This window comes from Schistocerca serialis, chromosome 6 (genome assembly GCF_023864345.2).
Source record: "Schistocerca serialis cubense isolate TAMUIC-IGC-003099 chromosome 6, iqSchSeri2.2, whole genome shotgun sequence".
NCBI lineage: Eukaryota > Metazoa > Arthropoda > Insecta > Orthoptera > Acrididae > Schistocerca > Schistocerca serialis.
Window position 1 is genome coordinate 591,076,180 of NC_064643.1, and position 18,348 is coordinate 591,094,527.

The window sequence follows — 18,348 nt, forward strand, 5'->3', positions numbered from 1 at the left end:
CGTTCCTTAGTTGCTTTAAAATTGATGGAGGTACATTTCATCTATGCAACTAATTGAAGGCAGTTTGTTTATTGCCATCCGCATTTCGCTTCCTTTATTTGTGGTGATGCTACACAAATAAAAGAAGTGAAACTCATATGAGAATAAACTGCCTTCAATTAGTTGCATAGGCGGAACACATCTCCAAGAGCCCGAAAAATTGTTGAAGAGTGTCAAAGAATCGGAAGATGCATAAAATGTGGTTGTAGCTTACTCCCAGAGATCCAAATGATGAAGCAGCCTACTTCCCTATTTGATACATCTACGATTTGGTTCATTAAAACAAAATTTAAAAAATTGCCTTTTCGAGAGTGTGTGGTGACTGCAGCTAAAGAATTTCATTGTAGTTTATGAAATGCATCTGATGGATCAAAATGTTTCATATATGGTGGTACAGTTTGAATATATTGTGGCAGTAACCTTTCATCTCTGTCTACTGTTGTTAACGATTTGATCACAGATAAATGCTTATGACAAGCGAAAGTATGAAGATGATTGCTGCTAGTCTCATTTGCAGTAATTTATGTTGTGCTCTTAGATTCCTGTCTGACCACACTCTCGGAAATCGCCACATATTCAAAAACAATGGTGAATTATCACTGTCAGCTGTTTCACGCACTGTAATTTCATGTTTCATTTCTTGAACACATGGAAGTCAGGAAATCGGAGATACTCATTAATGAGAAAGCGCGCTCTTATGTGTAAATTAAAATGAATATTTCAGAAAAATGCTTAACTTTGACAATTAATGAAGTCTCAGAATGCATTTCGAACACAAAGGGGGGAAAAAAATATTTTCGCATCTAGCAGTATACAAACCCACGTCCTTTGACATGGCAGTTTGTTGTCTTACCAACTTCGCTACATACAGCTTGCGGGCTACCGCTGCTTAATTTTATGTAATTCCCAGCGAAAGAGACGCAGGCTGACTTCGTTGCCTAATGATGCGGGTGTAAGCCATAAATGCATGAAATTTATGGAGGTTTCCTCCATCAGGCTTCACAAAATTCCTTTGCATTGTTACTTAAAAGTTTTAAATGCGTTTCAAGAGTTAATAAGAAAACCATTTGCAGATAAGAGTACACGAAGTCACTAGAAGTTTCAGCTAAGACTCTTGTAATATATGTAAGCAGATTTGATGTCTTAATTTTTAATGATCTTTAAACTATTAAATGCATGAAATACAGGTATTTTGAGAGAATATTGACCAAAAACTTCTTCTTCTTCTTCTTTTTTTATGTTGTAGTCATTCACAGTAACGACCTAATATAACCATATTTCTAACAAAGGAAAATATTCTATTATGAACTCATTTTCCAATCAGACACATCCTGTGCTCATTCTTTAGCAACACAATCACTAAATCCAAAGCTAAAACCACTCAATATGTTCAAAATAACAAATTATAGATGCAAATAAACCACAGCTAACCGAACAACAAGGCCGTACTGAAATCCAAAACATCTCGGTACAATTGTCGAAAAAGTGGCGGGAGAACCGTTCAGTAACAGGTCTCAGAAGCTTACTGAATAGGAAATTCGGATAAAGAACCGAAAATGACGTCGCTACTGAGACTAACCTAGTGCACTGATCGGTATGAGGAATACAGAATAGGGCCCCAGATGGGTGGTGAGAACCAACGACATGTTGTAGTGCTAGTTCCTACCCTCAGAGTTCTGAGAAACTGGTGTGTAGGGGAAGAATCCAGATGGCACGTGGTGAAACAGGTGCTGAGGTCACGAATGTCATGTTTTGGAGCATGCTCTGCAACAGACTTACCTCCTTCTACAAAATACTGTAGTTATCTGCCCCTCGTGTATCCTTGAATGGTATCATCCACCGAGCCAACTTCAAACTGCAACAATATGACAGATTTCACCTCAAAAAGCTATCCCACCTTCTCCTAAACTACCTGAACAGTGGTATTTCCCTTCCTGTCCCTCTGCAGCTCCCTAAACAGCTACACCATCAACCACCACTACTGTCCCACAAACTGAGCTTGGCCAACCTCCTTAACATCCCACAGCCTTCACAACTGCCTGCCAGACCAAGAATAACCCATAATCCCAAGAACCAGTCACAACAGGACAGTGTCCTTAACCTCTCATCTAAAGCACTCTCCCCTCCTGAATTATCTGTATTATCTAAGGGCCTCATGCTCAGCCCCAAACCTGCATTTGATCGTGCTGCTTAGGTGAAGGACTTCCTTTCCATCACATGTAATAGCCCCCCCTGCAGGTCCGGGGGTTAGAATAGGCCCAAGGTATTCCTGCCTGTCGTAAGAGGCGACTACAAGGAGTCACACACACTTGAGCCTGTATGTGTTGCCTTGTAGGGTTTGACCTCCATTTTTCAAAATTTTCCGGAAGAGCGAGCCAATTGCGGAAGGGCGCCTTACATGGTGCGTAGTGTCCATCATGCGCTGAGACCTCTCCTATCCTTCTTCGATGTGGATCTGTACTTCCGCTCCACCTCCAGCTGTTGGGCGAGGTCACCTTCCTGGATGCGTTTTCCTCCATCCTCTGTGCAGTATCGCTTTCTGCGCTGTTGATGTTAATGGACTTCTTAGCTCATTTGCACCTGATATCCAGCACAGTAGCCAATCCAGTGTCATAGGACCGCCATGTACCCTGTTGGTTGTAGCCCCCCTGACCACACGGGGATTGCGCTGATGATGCCAGTGCCGTTAACTCCCCACGTATGCCAAGGAGTAGATGCCTGTCACCATGGGGCATCGGGACTCCCAGCAATGGCCATCCTGCCAGATGGCCTTCACTGCGGCTGTGTGGCGCCCGGGGGGAGGGCCCCTGGTCGGAGTGGGTGGCATCAGGGCGGATGACACGCCATGGAGCATTGTAAGTCATCTCTTGCTAGTGGTCAAACACCAGCAGTCTCTAAGCGGTCGAGGTCTAACTTCAATGCTAAGAAGTACGACCACAAATCATCCCCCCCCCCTTTCCCCAGCCACACCATTGGAGGAACGCCAGGCTAAGGATGGCAGCGAAGCTTATTCACCTTGGTACCTCATATGTACGAGAGTTGATGGGGAATCTTTCTTGTGAATGAAACCTCAATTTTTTGTGGAGCATTTAGAGAACAAGTTTGGGGAGGTGGAGGGCTTGTCCAAAATGCGGCCAGGTCAGTCTTGATCGAAACAGCATTCTCTGCCCAGTCACAGGCACTAATCGCCTGTGACAAGCTGGGGGATGTTTATGTTTCCATCATGCATGAGAGCTTAAATATGATCCAGGGTATCATATTTCACAGGGACCTTCTTTTGCAGTCTGACGATGAGCTGCGCGCCAATTTAGAGCGGTGAGGTGCATTTCATCTAGCACATCCATTGGGGTCCGAGGGATAGTTGGGTTGCCACCAGCGCCTTCATCTTGGCCTTCGAGGGTGACACATTACCTGAGAAGTTCAAGGCGATAGTCTACTGCTGTGATGTAAAGCCATATATCCCTCCCCCAATGTGGTGCTTTAAGTGCTGGACGTTCAGCCATATGTCTTCCCGCTGTACTTCCAGTGTTGCCTGTCGGGATGGTGGACGGCTTTCACATCCCAATACTCCCTGTGCCCCACCTTCTATCTGTGTCAGTTGCAGAGATCACCATTTGCCTTGTTTACCAGACTGCAGATTTCTCAGCAAGAAGGAAATATAGTGGAATAGAAGACCCTGTTTATTCTCATGATCAGCCAGCCATGGTAATCTGCTGTCTTGTTTTGATTTCTTCTACATGTTTCTTGTGTCTCTCTGTGGTTTTCATTTCCGATTTAGTCCATTTTAGTGTTTGTCACCCTTCTTTCAGTCTTGTGGTTTTCTCCTTTTTACCAGCTGTGTTTTGTATGTCTCGATTATTTTACTCTCACCCTTGTGGAATTATTTTAATCGGAACGAGGGACCGATGACTTCTTAGCAGTTTAGTCCCTCCCCCCCCCCCCCCCCCTCCCCCCTCTTTTAAACCAACCAACCTACTAACCAACACGTAATATCAATTGCAAATATCACATTGCAACCCAACCTCAAAATTACAAAGTTACATCCTTCCTACTCACCTTAATCAACTTTATTCTTACTAACAAATACTTCACCTTTGAGGGGCAGACATACAAACAGATCAGGGGTATGGCCATGCGAACCAGGATGGCTCTTTCCCATGCCAACCTTTTCAAGGGTCACTGGGAGGGGGCTTTCTTGGGATCCATAATTCTTCAGCCCATGGTTTGGATTAGATACATTGATGACATCTTTACCATATGGACTCATTGTGTGGCTGACCTGTTAAAATTCCTGGACTCTCTGAATACCTTCTCCCAATTAAATTTCACGTGGTTCTATTCCAAATCCCATGCCACTTCCATTTATGTTGATCTTGTCCTCACCAAAAGCCAGCTACACATTTCTGTCCACATTAAACCTACCAACAAACAACAGTCCTTACATTTTGACAATTATCATCCTTTCCATGTCAAACGTTCCATCCCATACTCCCTTGGCATCCGATGCAAATTATTTGTTCAAATGCAGACTCTTTACAGCAATACACCACCATTCTCACCTCAGCCTTCACTGTTCATAATTACCCCGCCAGCCTAGTTTAAAAGCAGATTTCCCGGGCCATCACATCCAGTCCTGATACTGCTGATCTCTCCTCAAAACAGCTTCAGAGCATACCATTGGTGACTCATGTTATCCTAGTCTGGAATGTGTTAATCAGCTGCTTCGACAGGGCCATGACTTCCTAAAATTGTGCCCTGAAATTGGATCCATTCTGTCTGAAATTTTGCCCACCACGTCTAGAATAGCTTTGTCGCCCTCCCAATCTCCGCAGTATTCTTGTCAGGCAGTGTACTTCTGCTCCCATCTTACTACCCTATGGCTCCTACCCCTGTAACCATCCCCCCTGCAAAACTTGCCCTATGCACCCTCCTACCATGACCTATTATAGCCCTGTAACTGGCAAACATATGCTATCAAAGGGAGAGCCACGTGGGAAATGACACGTCATATACCAGCTATTATGTAAACACTGTCCGGCCTTCTAAATCGGTATGACTACCACCAGGTTATCAATTAGGATGAATGGGCATAGGCAGAGGGTGTATATGGGCAACTCGCAATATCCTGTTGCAGAGCATGCTCTACAACATGACAGTCATGACCTAGGCACCTGTTTCACCACATGTGCCACCTGGATTCTTCCCCCAGATACCAGTTTCTCACAACTCCGCAGGTGGGAACTAGCACTACAACATGTCCTTGGTTCTCACCACCCAGCTGGCCCTAATTTACTTTAATTTCTTCTGTCTCAGCCTTTCTTCTCTGTAATTACTTTTTGCTTCACTCTGTTTTAGTTTTCTACACCTTTCATTGTCTTTCCCATCTACTTTTCACTGCCGTCCTCCCACCTCTGTTACATACAATGCACTTATCTTTTCACTCTTATTAACTCATGTACAATGTTTTAGTAGTAATCTCTGTCTTGCATATTACTATGTCTTCAACCTTTAAGCTCTCAGATTTTCAAATCTGTCTCCCCTGACCCACGGTTCTGGGTGACTTTCCCAAAATCTACCCCTTTTCCTAGACCTCTCAAGTCCTTTTCCTTCACCCTTCTTCCTTCCACTCCCCATTCAACTTCAACCCTTCTGCCTGAAGAAGAATCCACTGGCTCTGAAAGTTTGCAAATCATAACAGTCTTTTATGTGTGTGTTCTGCCGCCACTTGGTGAGTAGGTTTTATTCTCTGTCCGGTTAGATGTTGTAGATTGTTCAACATATTTTCTGAATTGAAGAATATGTGGAAATTCCTTTTAGAAATTTGAAACCCAATTTTCCTGTTTTTGGTGCTATTATTTCTTGGTAGGAGTAATTGAACAGTATATGTGGATTGAGATTTGACAAAAAAATTACAATTATTTAGACAAAATAATAGTAAAAAGGTTTTTTTTTAAATTTTCTGCTGTTGTACAGAGTATTTACAAGATTTTGTGTTTCAAACGTTTGTTGTGACTGTTCACTTTTTTTTTTTCTCTTTTTTTTTTTGTTTAAGGCTTTCTAAAGTTGTTCAGGCTAATATGAACATAAAAATTAAAGAAGAACATTTAGTGAAATCTGTTGACATGTTTAATGAAGTCATGCATATCATAAATACCCAAAAATGTATGGTGTGGATGGCTGGGAGACCCCAAGGGGAAGGTTTAGTTGTCTAGTTGAAAAAGCTTTTCCTCCTCTGTGCACAACAGCACTTTCCCTCATGAAGTGTGTGGGTTGCGTCTTTACGCGTATTTGATGAGTGAAGGAAACAGTAGTGGGTGTATGGATACGTCCCCATCAAACGGACAGATTAGCATCAACAGTGTCACAAGATCACACCACACAAGACACTGCAGAAAGGTTTGGAATTTAACCCAGAACATTGTGTGAAAGACTGACAACCAGGAACTGTACAGTATCATCTCTCCTGCTCTTGCTCAGCAAATACTGATGATGAAAATTCACCAGGATCCACATTGACTACCTTTGCATCGAGTGCCATTGACTAAAGTACATTAGCGATCTCAACTACGGAGGTGGATGTGGATATCATGTAAACCTGAAATAAACATGTGATGTAATCAGTACAGATATAATAGAAATATTAACTGTGTCTTAGATATCTTCCAGTATTCAATTTTCTTGCAGGTGGAGAATGTGTTTTAATTATGTTTGTTATCATGGTTTTGCTTCTTATTACATATGGTTTAAAATTCCAGTAGCTTTAGGGTGGAGAACAATGTGTTTCAGTGTTTGTAATTTGCTTCAGAGTCTTTTATTGAAATGCACCTAAGTCTTCCTCAACTGAAAGAAAAATAATTGAACACTGTTTCAGATTTTGGCTGTTAATCAAGCTGGATTCGTGCACATGCCTTACGTTCTCAACAAGGAAAAAAAATGAACTGCTTGTTGGAATACAAAATGGCAGTTTACTTTTTGTGAATACAGGTTTGCATAAAATATTTTGCCATTCTTTAGTTTCATATAACGATCAGTGTTATACACAAATTTGTTTATTAACTGTATGTAAAATTATCTCCCATTTGGACATAGTATATTCACACTTTACATTTTTTGTAGCACTCGTTGACTGAGAGATAGGAGACTGTAATTTGTTGTTTCAGTTTTTCTCCTCACAAGATTATATACAAGGTAAATGAGACTTTAGCTACATTTGTGCTTCACACGTCGTGAACCATAGAAGTAATTCATGAACATAAGCAATAAATCATTCTATCTCACTATCTTTCTTAACTGCACCTTAGATAATTGACATGCCTAATCATTTAAGAGGACCAATTTCCTGTATGTGACTTCTAATTACCAATATGACATGGACCCTCCTGATCCTGCTATCAGAGATTCTAAATGTTGAGGCTTCAATCTTCTTGGGGGATTTCCCTGTCCTCAGTGTATAGACAAGGTCACAAAGCACCAGTAGTGATCCCTGGAGGACCATACTGAACAAATTGCTGACAAATCATGTCCCATATTTGTTCGATGGACAGTTTATTAAGCAAACTTGCAGTCCAGTGGAGCAGGGGCATGTTTTTCCCCTTAGCAGGGGCACGTTTTCCCCCTTAGCAGGGGCACGTTTTCCCCCTTGGAAGAAGGCATGTACATTTGTCTACACTCATAAATGGGACTTTGTTCTCTGAGTTGTGGTATGTGGAGTTGCCTGAAATGGTTTCTTTCTTCACAAGTAGATGTGCAAGTGTGCTTGGAAGAGTCCTTCTGGAAATGTCAGGTCAGTGACTATATCATTCAAAATAAAAATTCAAGTATAAGAACATAACAATGTTAGAATGTGCAGGGATGCAGACTATGGTTCAGAGAACTTCTTGTCAGGTGCAAAGGTGGTAGTAACATCTGAGGGACAAAGACAAATTAAAGAGGCAAATATTCCTGTGAGTACAATGAGTGGACACTATGAAATTCAATGTAGATGGTTTGAACAAGGGTGTATTCAATTTCTTTATAAATCGCATGTAGCAAACAGACTGAAGCACCTAGAAGAAGGAACTGTGGAGCATATGTACCAATGAATTAAAAAGTGAATTCACAAAGTGACATTTGAAATACTGGTGCAACAAAAAGAAGAAGGGACCTAGCCCCCACAGTGATGGACTCAAAGCACTGAAGAAAAGATAACTGTAAAAAATATGTATAATAATTGGACGAGATCAATGACAAACATGATAGTCTTGTAGCTTAGAATGAATACAGAAGTAAAAAAGGACACCTGTAAAAGGGAAAGTGAAATCTAGGAGGATAAAAACAAGGAAGTTGATTGATGCATAGGGGGCATAAAAGTGATGGCAGCAAGAAAAATTGTTGTAGGGCTGAGGAAAGACATAAAAATGCACTAATGCCTGTTACAACAGCTAGGTTCGCTATGGCAAGTGTAGTACTCGCCAACATTCAAACGACACACTCGCAACTATCCAAGCTGGCCTCCAGCAGCAGCCCAGTCACTGACCACTGCCACCACCTCTGCAGTGCATGCACAGCACTACACCAGCGACATCTGATGTTAGTCTCCTTGCAGGAGCATGTACAGTGTGATGTTCTGCTTGTTCTTTACAGTGATATCAGATGGCGGAGTGAAGTCTGATTGATAACCAACGATTTCCTTTTCTTTAATCTTGCTCACCTTATTATTACAGCATACTTGCCAACTTCATCTGATCAGACGTCCTTTCTTGAAATGCTGCCGCTCATGTTGGAAGTTAAATGTACAAATACAACAACCAACTCTCAGAATAAGGCTTCTCATTAACATTGACTTGTATATTGCATCCATGTTTACAATAACTGTGCATTACGAAGTTATTGCCTTGTGTGGAACATCACAAAAACATTGATATGGTCGAAGTCCAAAAATGTTCTGTCTTCATTAACAGATGCCAATTGAATGTATCTACACAACTACTTTTCTCTTGTCACTCTTCCTCTATGGCATGCACCACATTTCCAAGGCAGGAGTCAGTGACAAGGAATAAGCCACACAACTACCAGGTACTGCGAACATAGTACAATGATTATCGTCATTCCAGCTTGCAGATAAGCTGCATCCATCTATCTCATGACAAATGTGCATAAATAAAACATACATCCAAACTGTGGAGTATCTCATACACTACAAAAATAAACTTTTTATTGTGATGTTTACCATTCATCGATTTGAAAAATGCTTGTGCAACTCATCACTTCATCAAAGTATATAGGTGAATGATGTAGTCTCTGCGTTGCAACATTAACGGAACAACAAGTTCCAACTTCACTACAAGTATTAAAAATTATTCGCCTCGTTAGTACACCATTACAGTTGTGATTATCTCACATTTTCAATGAACACATTTATTCATACTTATTAAGTGTGGAATGCTCCACCATTTAGTGGAAACTATTAATCATAGGTACATGCTTCACATTGACTAAGTTCCTTAACATTTCTACCAGATAATCACCCTTACTATGGAAATGGGATGTTGGATAACAAATATGAGGGTTGGAACTTTAATAATGGCAACTATTTATTTACAGCTCATACAAAATAGATATATGTTTCAAAGTTTTACTAACCTTCAAAGTAGTCACCAGCATTACGTATAACCCGTTGCCAGTGATGTGGAAGTCATAGGATACTCTTAGTAGTGCCAGTTGTGTTGACAGTTCGAGCAGCACCGTCTATTGCCCGACGAATTTGTAGCAGTTGTGAAGCGAATGCCGTGAAGTGTTTCCTTCAGTTTAGAAATCGAGTTGAACTCAGGAAGGCTTAAGTCAGGGGAGTGCAGTAGGTAGGGTAGCACTTAGCAGCCCCATCAGTCAAACAAATCAGTAACAGCTTGCACTGTACGTGCTTGAACATTGTCCTGCAAAATGCTGGTCAGGTCCTGCAGAAAGTGTCATCACATCTGTCTCTGTGCTGTTCATTTTTGGAACACAACCTATGACCATCTTAGAGACAGAAGTGATGACACTTTTTGCAGGACCTGACCATCATTTTGCAGGACAATGCTCAAGCACATACAGTGCAAGCTGTTACTGATTTGTTTGACTGATGGGGCCACTAAGTGCTGTATCACCTGCTGCACTCCCTTGCCTTAAGCCCTCGTGAGTTCAACTCGATTTCTAAACTGAAGGAAACACTTCACGGCATTCACTTCAGTACTGACAAATTCGTCGGGCAATAGACCACGTCGCTCAAACTGTCATCAAAACTGACATTGCTAAGAGTATTCTACGACCTCCACATCACTGGCAATGGGTTATACACAATGCTGGTGACTACTTTGAAGGACAGTAAAACTTTGAAAACGTATCTATTTTGTACGAGCTGTAAATAAATAGTTGCCACTATTAAAGTTCCAACCCTCGTATTTGCTACCCACAAGGATCCTTAACAATTTTTTACAACTTTTAATGGTTTTCACTCTTGCAACACTCACTACTAGGAGCTATAGTCCAGTAGCCATTTAATCAAATGATCCATATTTCATCTATTGAGTGTATTTGTTCCAGAATTCAGGCTTTTCTAGCCATGCTCATAAAACTTTTGGAAATTACTGGTCATGTGCTACACCTTGGACAAGCTTGTGAATACAGGTTTTAATAAGTGGATATAAGGAGGGTTCCACGATGGAAACTGTTGAATATGGTAAAGGGGGAAGATAGCCCAGTTACTCCAGGAGGAGAAGACAGGAAAGGAAAGGAAGACTACGGACAATAGGAGCTAAGGGAGAAGGAAGATAGATCTCAAAGACTGATGGGTTCGTCGCCAAGGTGCCAGAGGATGAAGTTATTCGGCAGACCCTACAGAACTGACTTGTTCCTACCATCTTACTGCTGATGCCAAGTAGAGAGGGTAGCAAGATGACATAGTGATCACCTTTGCTTGTGCAAATTCCACATTTAAATTGAACCATTTCCTTGGATTAATTTATCCCAAACCTCCCATAGAAAATTCTTGTAAACCCAACCATATGACCTGTCAGCTCCACTAAAAATTTGAAAAATAAAAATTCCTCTTGAAGGAGTATATGACAGTCTAAAAACTCTCAGAGCTATAGTTGGATTTGCCCTATGTAGTTGTAACAGAGACCACCACATTCATTGTTATGAGGCCAATTTCATGAAACACTTCCATCCTCTATAAACTGCCACCGAACCAGATGAGTTACAAGTTTCGAACACTGAAAAAGTAACAAGTACCTATCTGCGACTCAGCATCTCCACTATATGGGGAGTAGCAACTTTCCTTCTCACAATTGTTACAGTCCATCCTGGATTTTCCATTGTTTGAACAATGAGAAAGGATTTGTTGCTGGACATTCTGAAATCAGTTTCCTTTTCCAGACCTGGAGAACAGCATATAAAACTCACACTTATCACTTTATTATATCAACATTAAATCAGCATATGGAACAGATTGACCAATTCAGGAAAAGTCACCTAATTTGATCGAGGCTAATGGTACCAGCCTAGGTAGTAACCATCAAGATACACCTCTTTCCACAGTGATATTCTCCCTATTTATGCATCTTCCTTTTCCCCGAGGAATAGGTCACCCTTTTTGCTCTAGGTCCATCTATCCTTTCCATCACACCATACATACATGCAAATAAGGGTACATTATCCTGTTAATAATATTTACAACTCTACCTCCTCCTTTTGTATGTATATATCAAGATAATCAACTTCTGCCATAGCATTATTCATACCAGGTTCTATAATCTGTCTTCTGTGTTACATTTGTCTTATTCCTCTGTACACAGCCACTATTGTAACTCTGAATGTCCCCATATTGTATGTTACAATGTATGCCCTCCTATTAGATGGTGCAGCAGTCACATCTGGATGTTAGTTGATTATGTATATACATCATATCTAAGGGCATATCCTCGTTGATTTCTCCCCATCATAAGTGATAGAGCTAACATGCAGTTCCACTTAGAAAAGGAAACAACTCTTTTAAATTCTGCAGTCTCTTTGCTGTCTAAAGTTTGTTAATTTCTATTGTCAGCACAATCTATAAATTATGTTAGGTGTAACAGATATTTGTTATGATACATATCTTTTACTCATATCTGAATTCTGAAAATATAAGTGGCAGCATGAGAACTCACATATAAAGGTATTAAACGTTGCAAGCTTTTGGAGCCAGTGATTCCTTTGTCTGGCAGAAGGGTTGAAGGGGAAGGAAGAGGGGTGAAGGAAAAGGACTGGTGAAGTTTAGGAAAAGAGGTAGTGTTTGGGAAAGTCACCCAGAACTCCCAGTCAGGGGGACTGGCCATATGAGATGAGAAGGAATAATGGGTGTTGGGGAGTAAAGAAAAGAGTAATTGCAGTGAAGAAATGCTGAGCCGGAAGAAGTTAAACATAAATTAAGGCCAGATGGGTGACAAGAACCTAGGACATTTTGTAGCACAGTTCCTACTTGTGGAGTTCTGAGACACTGGTGTATGGGGAACAAACCAGATGGCACATGTGATGAAACAGGCACTGAGGTCATGACTGTCATGTTAAAGAGCATGCTCTGAAACAGAATATTCTGTGTTGCTAGTATAAACCCACAGTCTATACCCATTTATCGTAACTTGATAACTTCGTTTAGTCAGGCCAGCGTAAAAGAACAAACAGTATTTATGTAATAGCTGGTACAAGACGTGTCATTCGCACTCACTTTCATAGTTTACAGAGTGTAACAAAAATGTACAGCACAAACTGTAGGACACGTTGCTCACATGTAGACAAAGTATGTTTTGTAAACATAAGTTTGGAAACAATTTGTTTCCATGTTACAGCTCATTTTCCCCAACTCATTAATCATGGAAAACACACATCAACAGAACGTACCAGCATACCACGTGCAAATGTGGTACCTCCACCATACAACTGCCTCTCCTATCAGACTTCTTTCCAAATAAACTGTAGTGGTTATGATTTGCTGGATCTATTTTGGGTGCCAGATCATTTAATGGTTACTTTTTGATGGCTTCTTGCTGGAAACCAAATTATGCAGTGGTCCTCCTATGCTATCAGCCATTTTAATAGTTGCTGGGCACCAGAACACTGAAAGGGAGCTAACAACAACCATATTTATGGAGTTAGAAACAGGCGACATGAAGCAAAAAGTTGCTAATAGGGAGCCACCATCAGTTGGTGAAGATGAATGCAGACAACAAGGTGACTGATGAAAGTGCACATCAGTGATGCATAATGTCAGATATATCATAATCTTATGATAACTTTATATGTTCAGCACCTTCTAATTGTTTGGTCTTCCCTCTTCTGTACAAGTACCTGAACATCACTGTTGACATTATATTGATAACAGTATAATTAATATAATAGAAGGAAACATTCCACGTGGGAAAAATTATATATAAAATCAAAGATGAGGTGACTTACCGAACGAAAGCGCTGGCAGGTCGATAGACACACAAACAAACACAAACATACACACAAAATTCAAGCTTTCGCAACAAACTGTTGCCTCATCAGGAAAGAGGGAAGGAGAGGGGAAGACGAAAGGAAGTGGGTTTTAAGGGAGAGGGTAAGGAGTCATTCCAATCCCGGGAGCGGAAAGACTTACCTTAGGGGGAAAAAAGGACAGGTATACACTCGCACACACGCACATATCCATCCACACATACAGACACAAGCAGACATATTTAAAGACAAAGAGTTTGGGCAGAGATGTCAGTCGAGGCAGAAGTGTAGAGGCAAAGAAGTTGTTGAAAGACAGGTGAGGTATGAGTGGCGGAAACTTGAAATTAGCGGAGATTGAGGCCTGGCGGATGACGAGAAGAGAGGATATACTGAAGGGCAAGTTCCCATCTCCGGAGTTCGGATAGGTTGGTGTTGGTGGGAAGTATCCAGATAACCCGGACGGTGTAACACTGTGCCAAGATGTGCTGGCTGTGCACCAAGGCATGTTTAGCCACAGGGTGATCCTCATTACCAACAAACACTGTCTGCCTGTGTCCATTCATGCGAAATCCCCAAACCACCTTCCCTACCCTCTGGCTCCTATCCTTGTAACCGCCCCCAATGCAAAACCTGTCCCATGCACCCTCCCACCACCACCTACTCCAGTCCTGTAACCCGGAAGGTGTACACGATCAAAGGCAGAGCCACGTGTGAAAGCACCCACGTGATTTACCAACTGACCTGCCTACACTGTGATGCATTCTATGTGGGAATGACCAGCAACAAACTGTCCATTCGCATGAATGGACACAGGCAGACAGTGTTTGTTGGTAATGAGGATCACCCTGTGGCTAAACATGCCTTGGTGCACAGCCAGCACATCTTGGCACAGTGTTACACCGTCCGGGTTATCTGGATACTTCCCACCAACACCAACCTATCCGAACTCCGGAGATGGGAACTTGCCCTTCAGTATATCCTCTCTTCTCGTCATCCGCCAGGCCTCAATCTCCGCTAATTTCAAGTTTCCGCCACTCATACCTCACCTGTCTTTCAACAACTTCTTTGCCTCTACACTTCTGCCTCGACTGACATCTCTGCCCAAACTCTTTGTCTTTAAATATGTCTGCTTGTGTCTGTATGTGTGGATGGATATGTGCGTGTGTGCGAGTGTATACCTGTCCTTTTTTCCCCCTAAGGTAAGTCTTTCCGCTCCCGGGATTGGAATGACTCCTTACCCTCTCCCTTAAAACCCACTTCCTTTCGTCTTCCCCTCTCCTTCCCTCTTTCCTGATGAGGCAACAGTTTGTTGCGAAAGCTTGAATTTTGTGTGTATGTTTGTGTTTGTTTGTGTGTCTATCGACCTGCCAGCGCTTTCGTTCGGTAAGTCACCTCATCTTTGATTTTATATATAACAGTATAATTATGATGACAGTAAAAATTTTATAAAAATACTTTCATAATTAAAAAAATACAATTATTTCTGTGACTTCCGCACTTCCCACTGAATGCTCACAGTGGTCACATGACTTTGCTGTGACACCATGAGTAATTAACTATCTGTCAGACAGTGTGGATCTATAATATAAATGGATAGACAAAGAAAACCTACTCACCAAGTGGCGTTGGGATAAAATGCATAAAAATTAATGAAATTGCAAGCTTTTGGAGTGAGTGGCTCTTCCTGGCAGAAGGGTTCAAGGGGAAGGTAGAGGAGTGAAGGAAAAAGACTGATGAGGATTAGGAAACGGGGAGAATTATCTTCATCCCTCTTCCTTTCCCCTCAATCCTTTTGCGAGAAGGAGGAGCCATGTTTCTTTAAATTTTGTGTGTTTTCTCCTGTGCCCACTTAGTGAGTAGATTTTTTTTGCCTACCCAGTTATATTTCCAAAAATTGATTATTTTGTAGATATGTTGGACAGTATGCATCTTAAGACATATAATATTTTTCCTGCAGAACTTCATTACAGAATAATGTTATTTAAAATTGGTTTCCCCAACCTCAAGAACTTGAGCATCCATAGTTGTAACACAAAGTAAAAAATGTCTTACAGGTCCTTGTTTGCATGAATTGAGCTATGGAAGAAATGGGCTTTCTATAAAGTTGATTCAGACTATCAAAATTCTGTTAACCATTCTTTTGTTAACTGAATGCCGTACATTTGACTGGGCGCCACTGGGAATTTGACATGAGGTAGTGCATGGTTTGAGTCATAATGCAGACTTAATCCACATATTAGCTGTCCTCTGAAAAATTCAGCCAAATAAGCCTGTACAAAGTAATTACATCTACATCTTTTACAATTAAAACATAGCTCGCTCTACAGTATTAAAAGAAAGTCACTTTTTAAATTTAAATTTTTGTGGTGTGGGCCCCTAGGCTGCAGCCTAGATAGCCTGCATGTGAGTGTGAGCTGAAAGGCAACTTTTAGCACAAACATGTGCCCTGGATTTTTTAAGATTATTTAACGTACGGAAGTGGATGTGCTTTTTATCAGTCAGTGGTGATACTAATTCTGTGTAACTCCATCTTACATTATTGATGTCCCTTCCTTTTAGGAAAACCACAGTGGCACATTTCAAATTGTTTCTGGAGAATTACATTGCTGAGAATGTAAGAGTGACTGTTGCTTTTATTTATTCCAAAGTGTAAACAATTAAGGGACAGAGAGAGAAAGTTGGAAATGTTAAATTGTTCATACTTGCATGGTATTGTGGATACTGTCATTGAAACAAGCAACAAGCCATTATCAATGCTAACTATGCTCTTTTACATTTCAGCACTGCAGAGCAAAATATTCAATGCCACACCTATATAAGTAATTATGTCTTGTGTTTCTAGAGACAGGCAACATAGAAAACCATCTGGATGGTCATACTGTTCCCGTTACGCAAATTTCATTTTCTCAGTCAAGTTACTGTTTGTCTGCATCATCTCAAGAAGCTTTTATTTGGGATTTAAAGTCAAATATGCAGATACATAAATTGTCTATGCGGGAAGGAGTTGCTTTGAAGCAAGTAAGTGTAATTTTTCAAGGCAGCTAGTATTTATGTAAGGAAATTTGGTTCAACATAAAGTATTGAGTAGTCGTTGCTACGTTAATACAGTATTTTGTGTTTCTGTCTGGGTCACTGTTTCCTCGCAACCTGTTCCCAGTCTGTCACATTTGTGTTCCATTGCTCACAGTCACATTATTGTTCTATGATTTTCAGTATTTAATTTAATTTGCATCCCCATATGCCTATTCAGGTATCCTTAAAAAAAATTGATGTAAGTAAGCCTTATGTGCACAGGTTACTGTTTTTCGAGTAAGAGGGAAAAATCTATTTTCTAAATCGACTTACTGTGAAGAAGGCACGTTAAGTTGCAGACAGGCATTATTGATAGACATTTACACAACGCTTTTGGCCATGGCATTCATCAGCAAAAGAGAATCACACATCATTCATATACATGAGCAAGCACACTTCACACACATGCTCTGGCCCAAGCCGCATGTGCGTGAGGTGTGCTTGCTTGTGTGTGTGAATGGTGTGTGTTTCTCTTTTGCTGATGAAGGCTGTGGCCAAAAGCTTTGTGTAAGTGTGTTTTAACTGTGCCTGTCTTCAACTTAACGTGTCTCTTTTACAGGAAATAGCAATGTATCTTTTCCTACATTGTTGATATTCCTATGTGGAGTTTCCATTGTTTGATTTTATTTTTGAAATCTCTTATCATAATCATCTCCTGGATCCATTGAGCACTGGCCATAGATTGGAATGTCCCATCGAGTTGTACACATCTTGAAGACTGACCCTTTTATGTTCAACAAGGTAGAACAAAGAACTTAAAATATGGCTACTGCTTTTTAAGTAGTATCATAAATTAAATTATATTTTATAGTTAATACACAAAATTTTCCTAAACATGTAACTTTGTGTAGTAAAAATGGCTCTTCTTGCAAGCAGTCACTTTACTGAAATGTACTTTAATTTTTAATGTGACCACTGTAAAGATTTTCTGATCTACAGCCTTAAGTCTTTAGAACATGGTCCATCACACTTGTTGTTCATTCTTTCCTGTGTTGGATCAAAATGATTATTTCCAATCCTTAGTACTATATATTTGGTGTTTACTACGATTTCTGTACATATTTTGGTTGGCCAATTAATCTTTAACTCTGTAGCAGAGTGTATGTGTACATTGTGTTGAAACATTAAAATTTTGTGCTGGACCAAGACTCAAACCTGGAACTTTGGCTTGAGCCGTTATAACACTGTCTGCCTCTATTACTATGTGAGTGGTGCCAGATATATTTCTGTCGTTTCACAACCAAGAAACGGGACTCTGTTTACCATTTATTCTTGTGATTTCTCTTACTGAGTATTAGGCAGGAGCAGAATTTGTAGTCTTTGAATTTAAAGTCAGTTTTACAAGTGAAACACTCAAAATTTATTCACTGCAAATACCACAGAATGTAGCGTATAGTTATAAAATTCACTCCATAAATAAAAGATATTCATTGTCATTTCATATCACTTCGCTAACAGGCACGCTCTGTATTGTATTACCTCTCACCAGTAATGTGCAACGTTATCTACCCACATTCTCACCGGAGATGCAAGTAACTGGAAAGATAAGATAAAAAATTATGCCGGAACTTGCACAACTTGTGTGATGATACTGGAACCTCACAGCCTTAAAGCAAGGTTCCTTTAAATTCCCAGCCTGGTGCACAGTTTTAATGTGCGAAGAAGTTTCAGATCAGCTCACACTCTGCTGCAGAGTGGAAGTACATCCTGTAAAAAATTTTGTAATTTGCTTTCATCAGTTTTGTAAAACTGTTTGAGTTTGACCCT

General features: G+C 40.6%; 1 protein-coding gene across 2 annotated transcripts in view; it reads left to right on the forward strand.

Moving 5' to 3' along the window:
• Positions 1 to 18,348, forward strand: part of LOC126483671 (TBC1 domain family member 31) — a 269,516-nt gene that overhangs the window by 40,012 nt on the left and 211,156 nt on the right. For both annotated transcript variants that reach the window (XM_050106735.1, XM_050106734.1), the window contains exons 4-5: positions 6,911 to 7,023; positions 16,352 to 16,527. In XM_050106735.1, the coding sequence (XP_049962692.1) occupies positions 6,911 to 7,023; positions 16,352 to 16,527 (289 nt within the window). The remainder of the gene's footprint in view (positions 1 to 6,910; positions 7,024 to 16,351; positions 16,528 to 18,348) is intronic.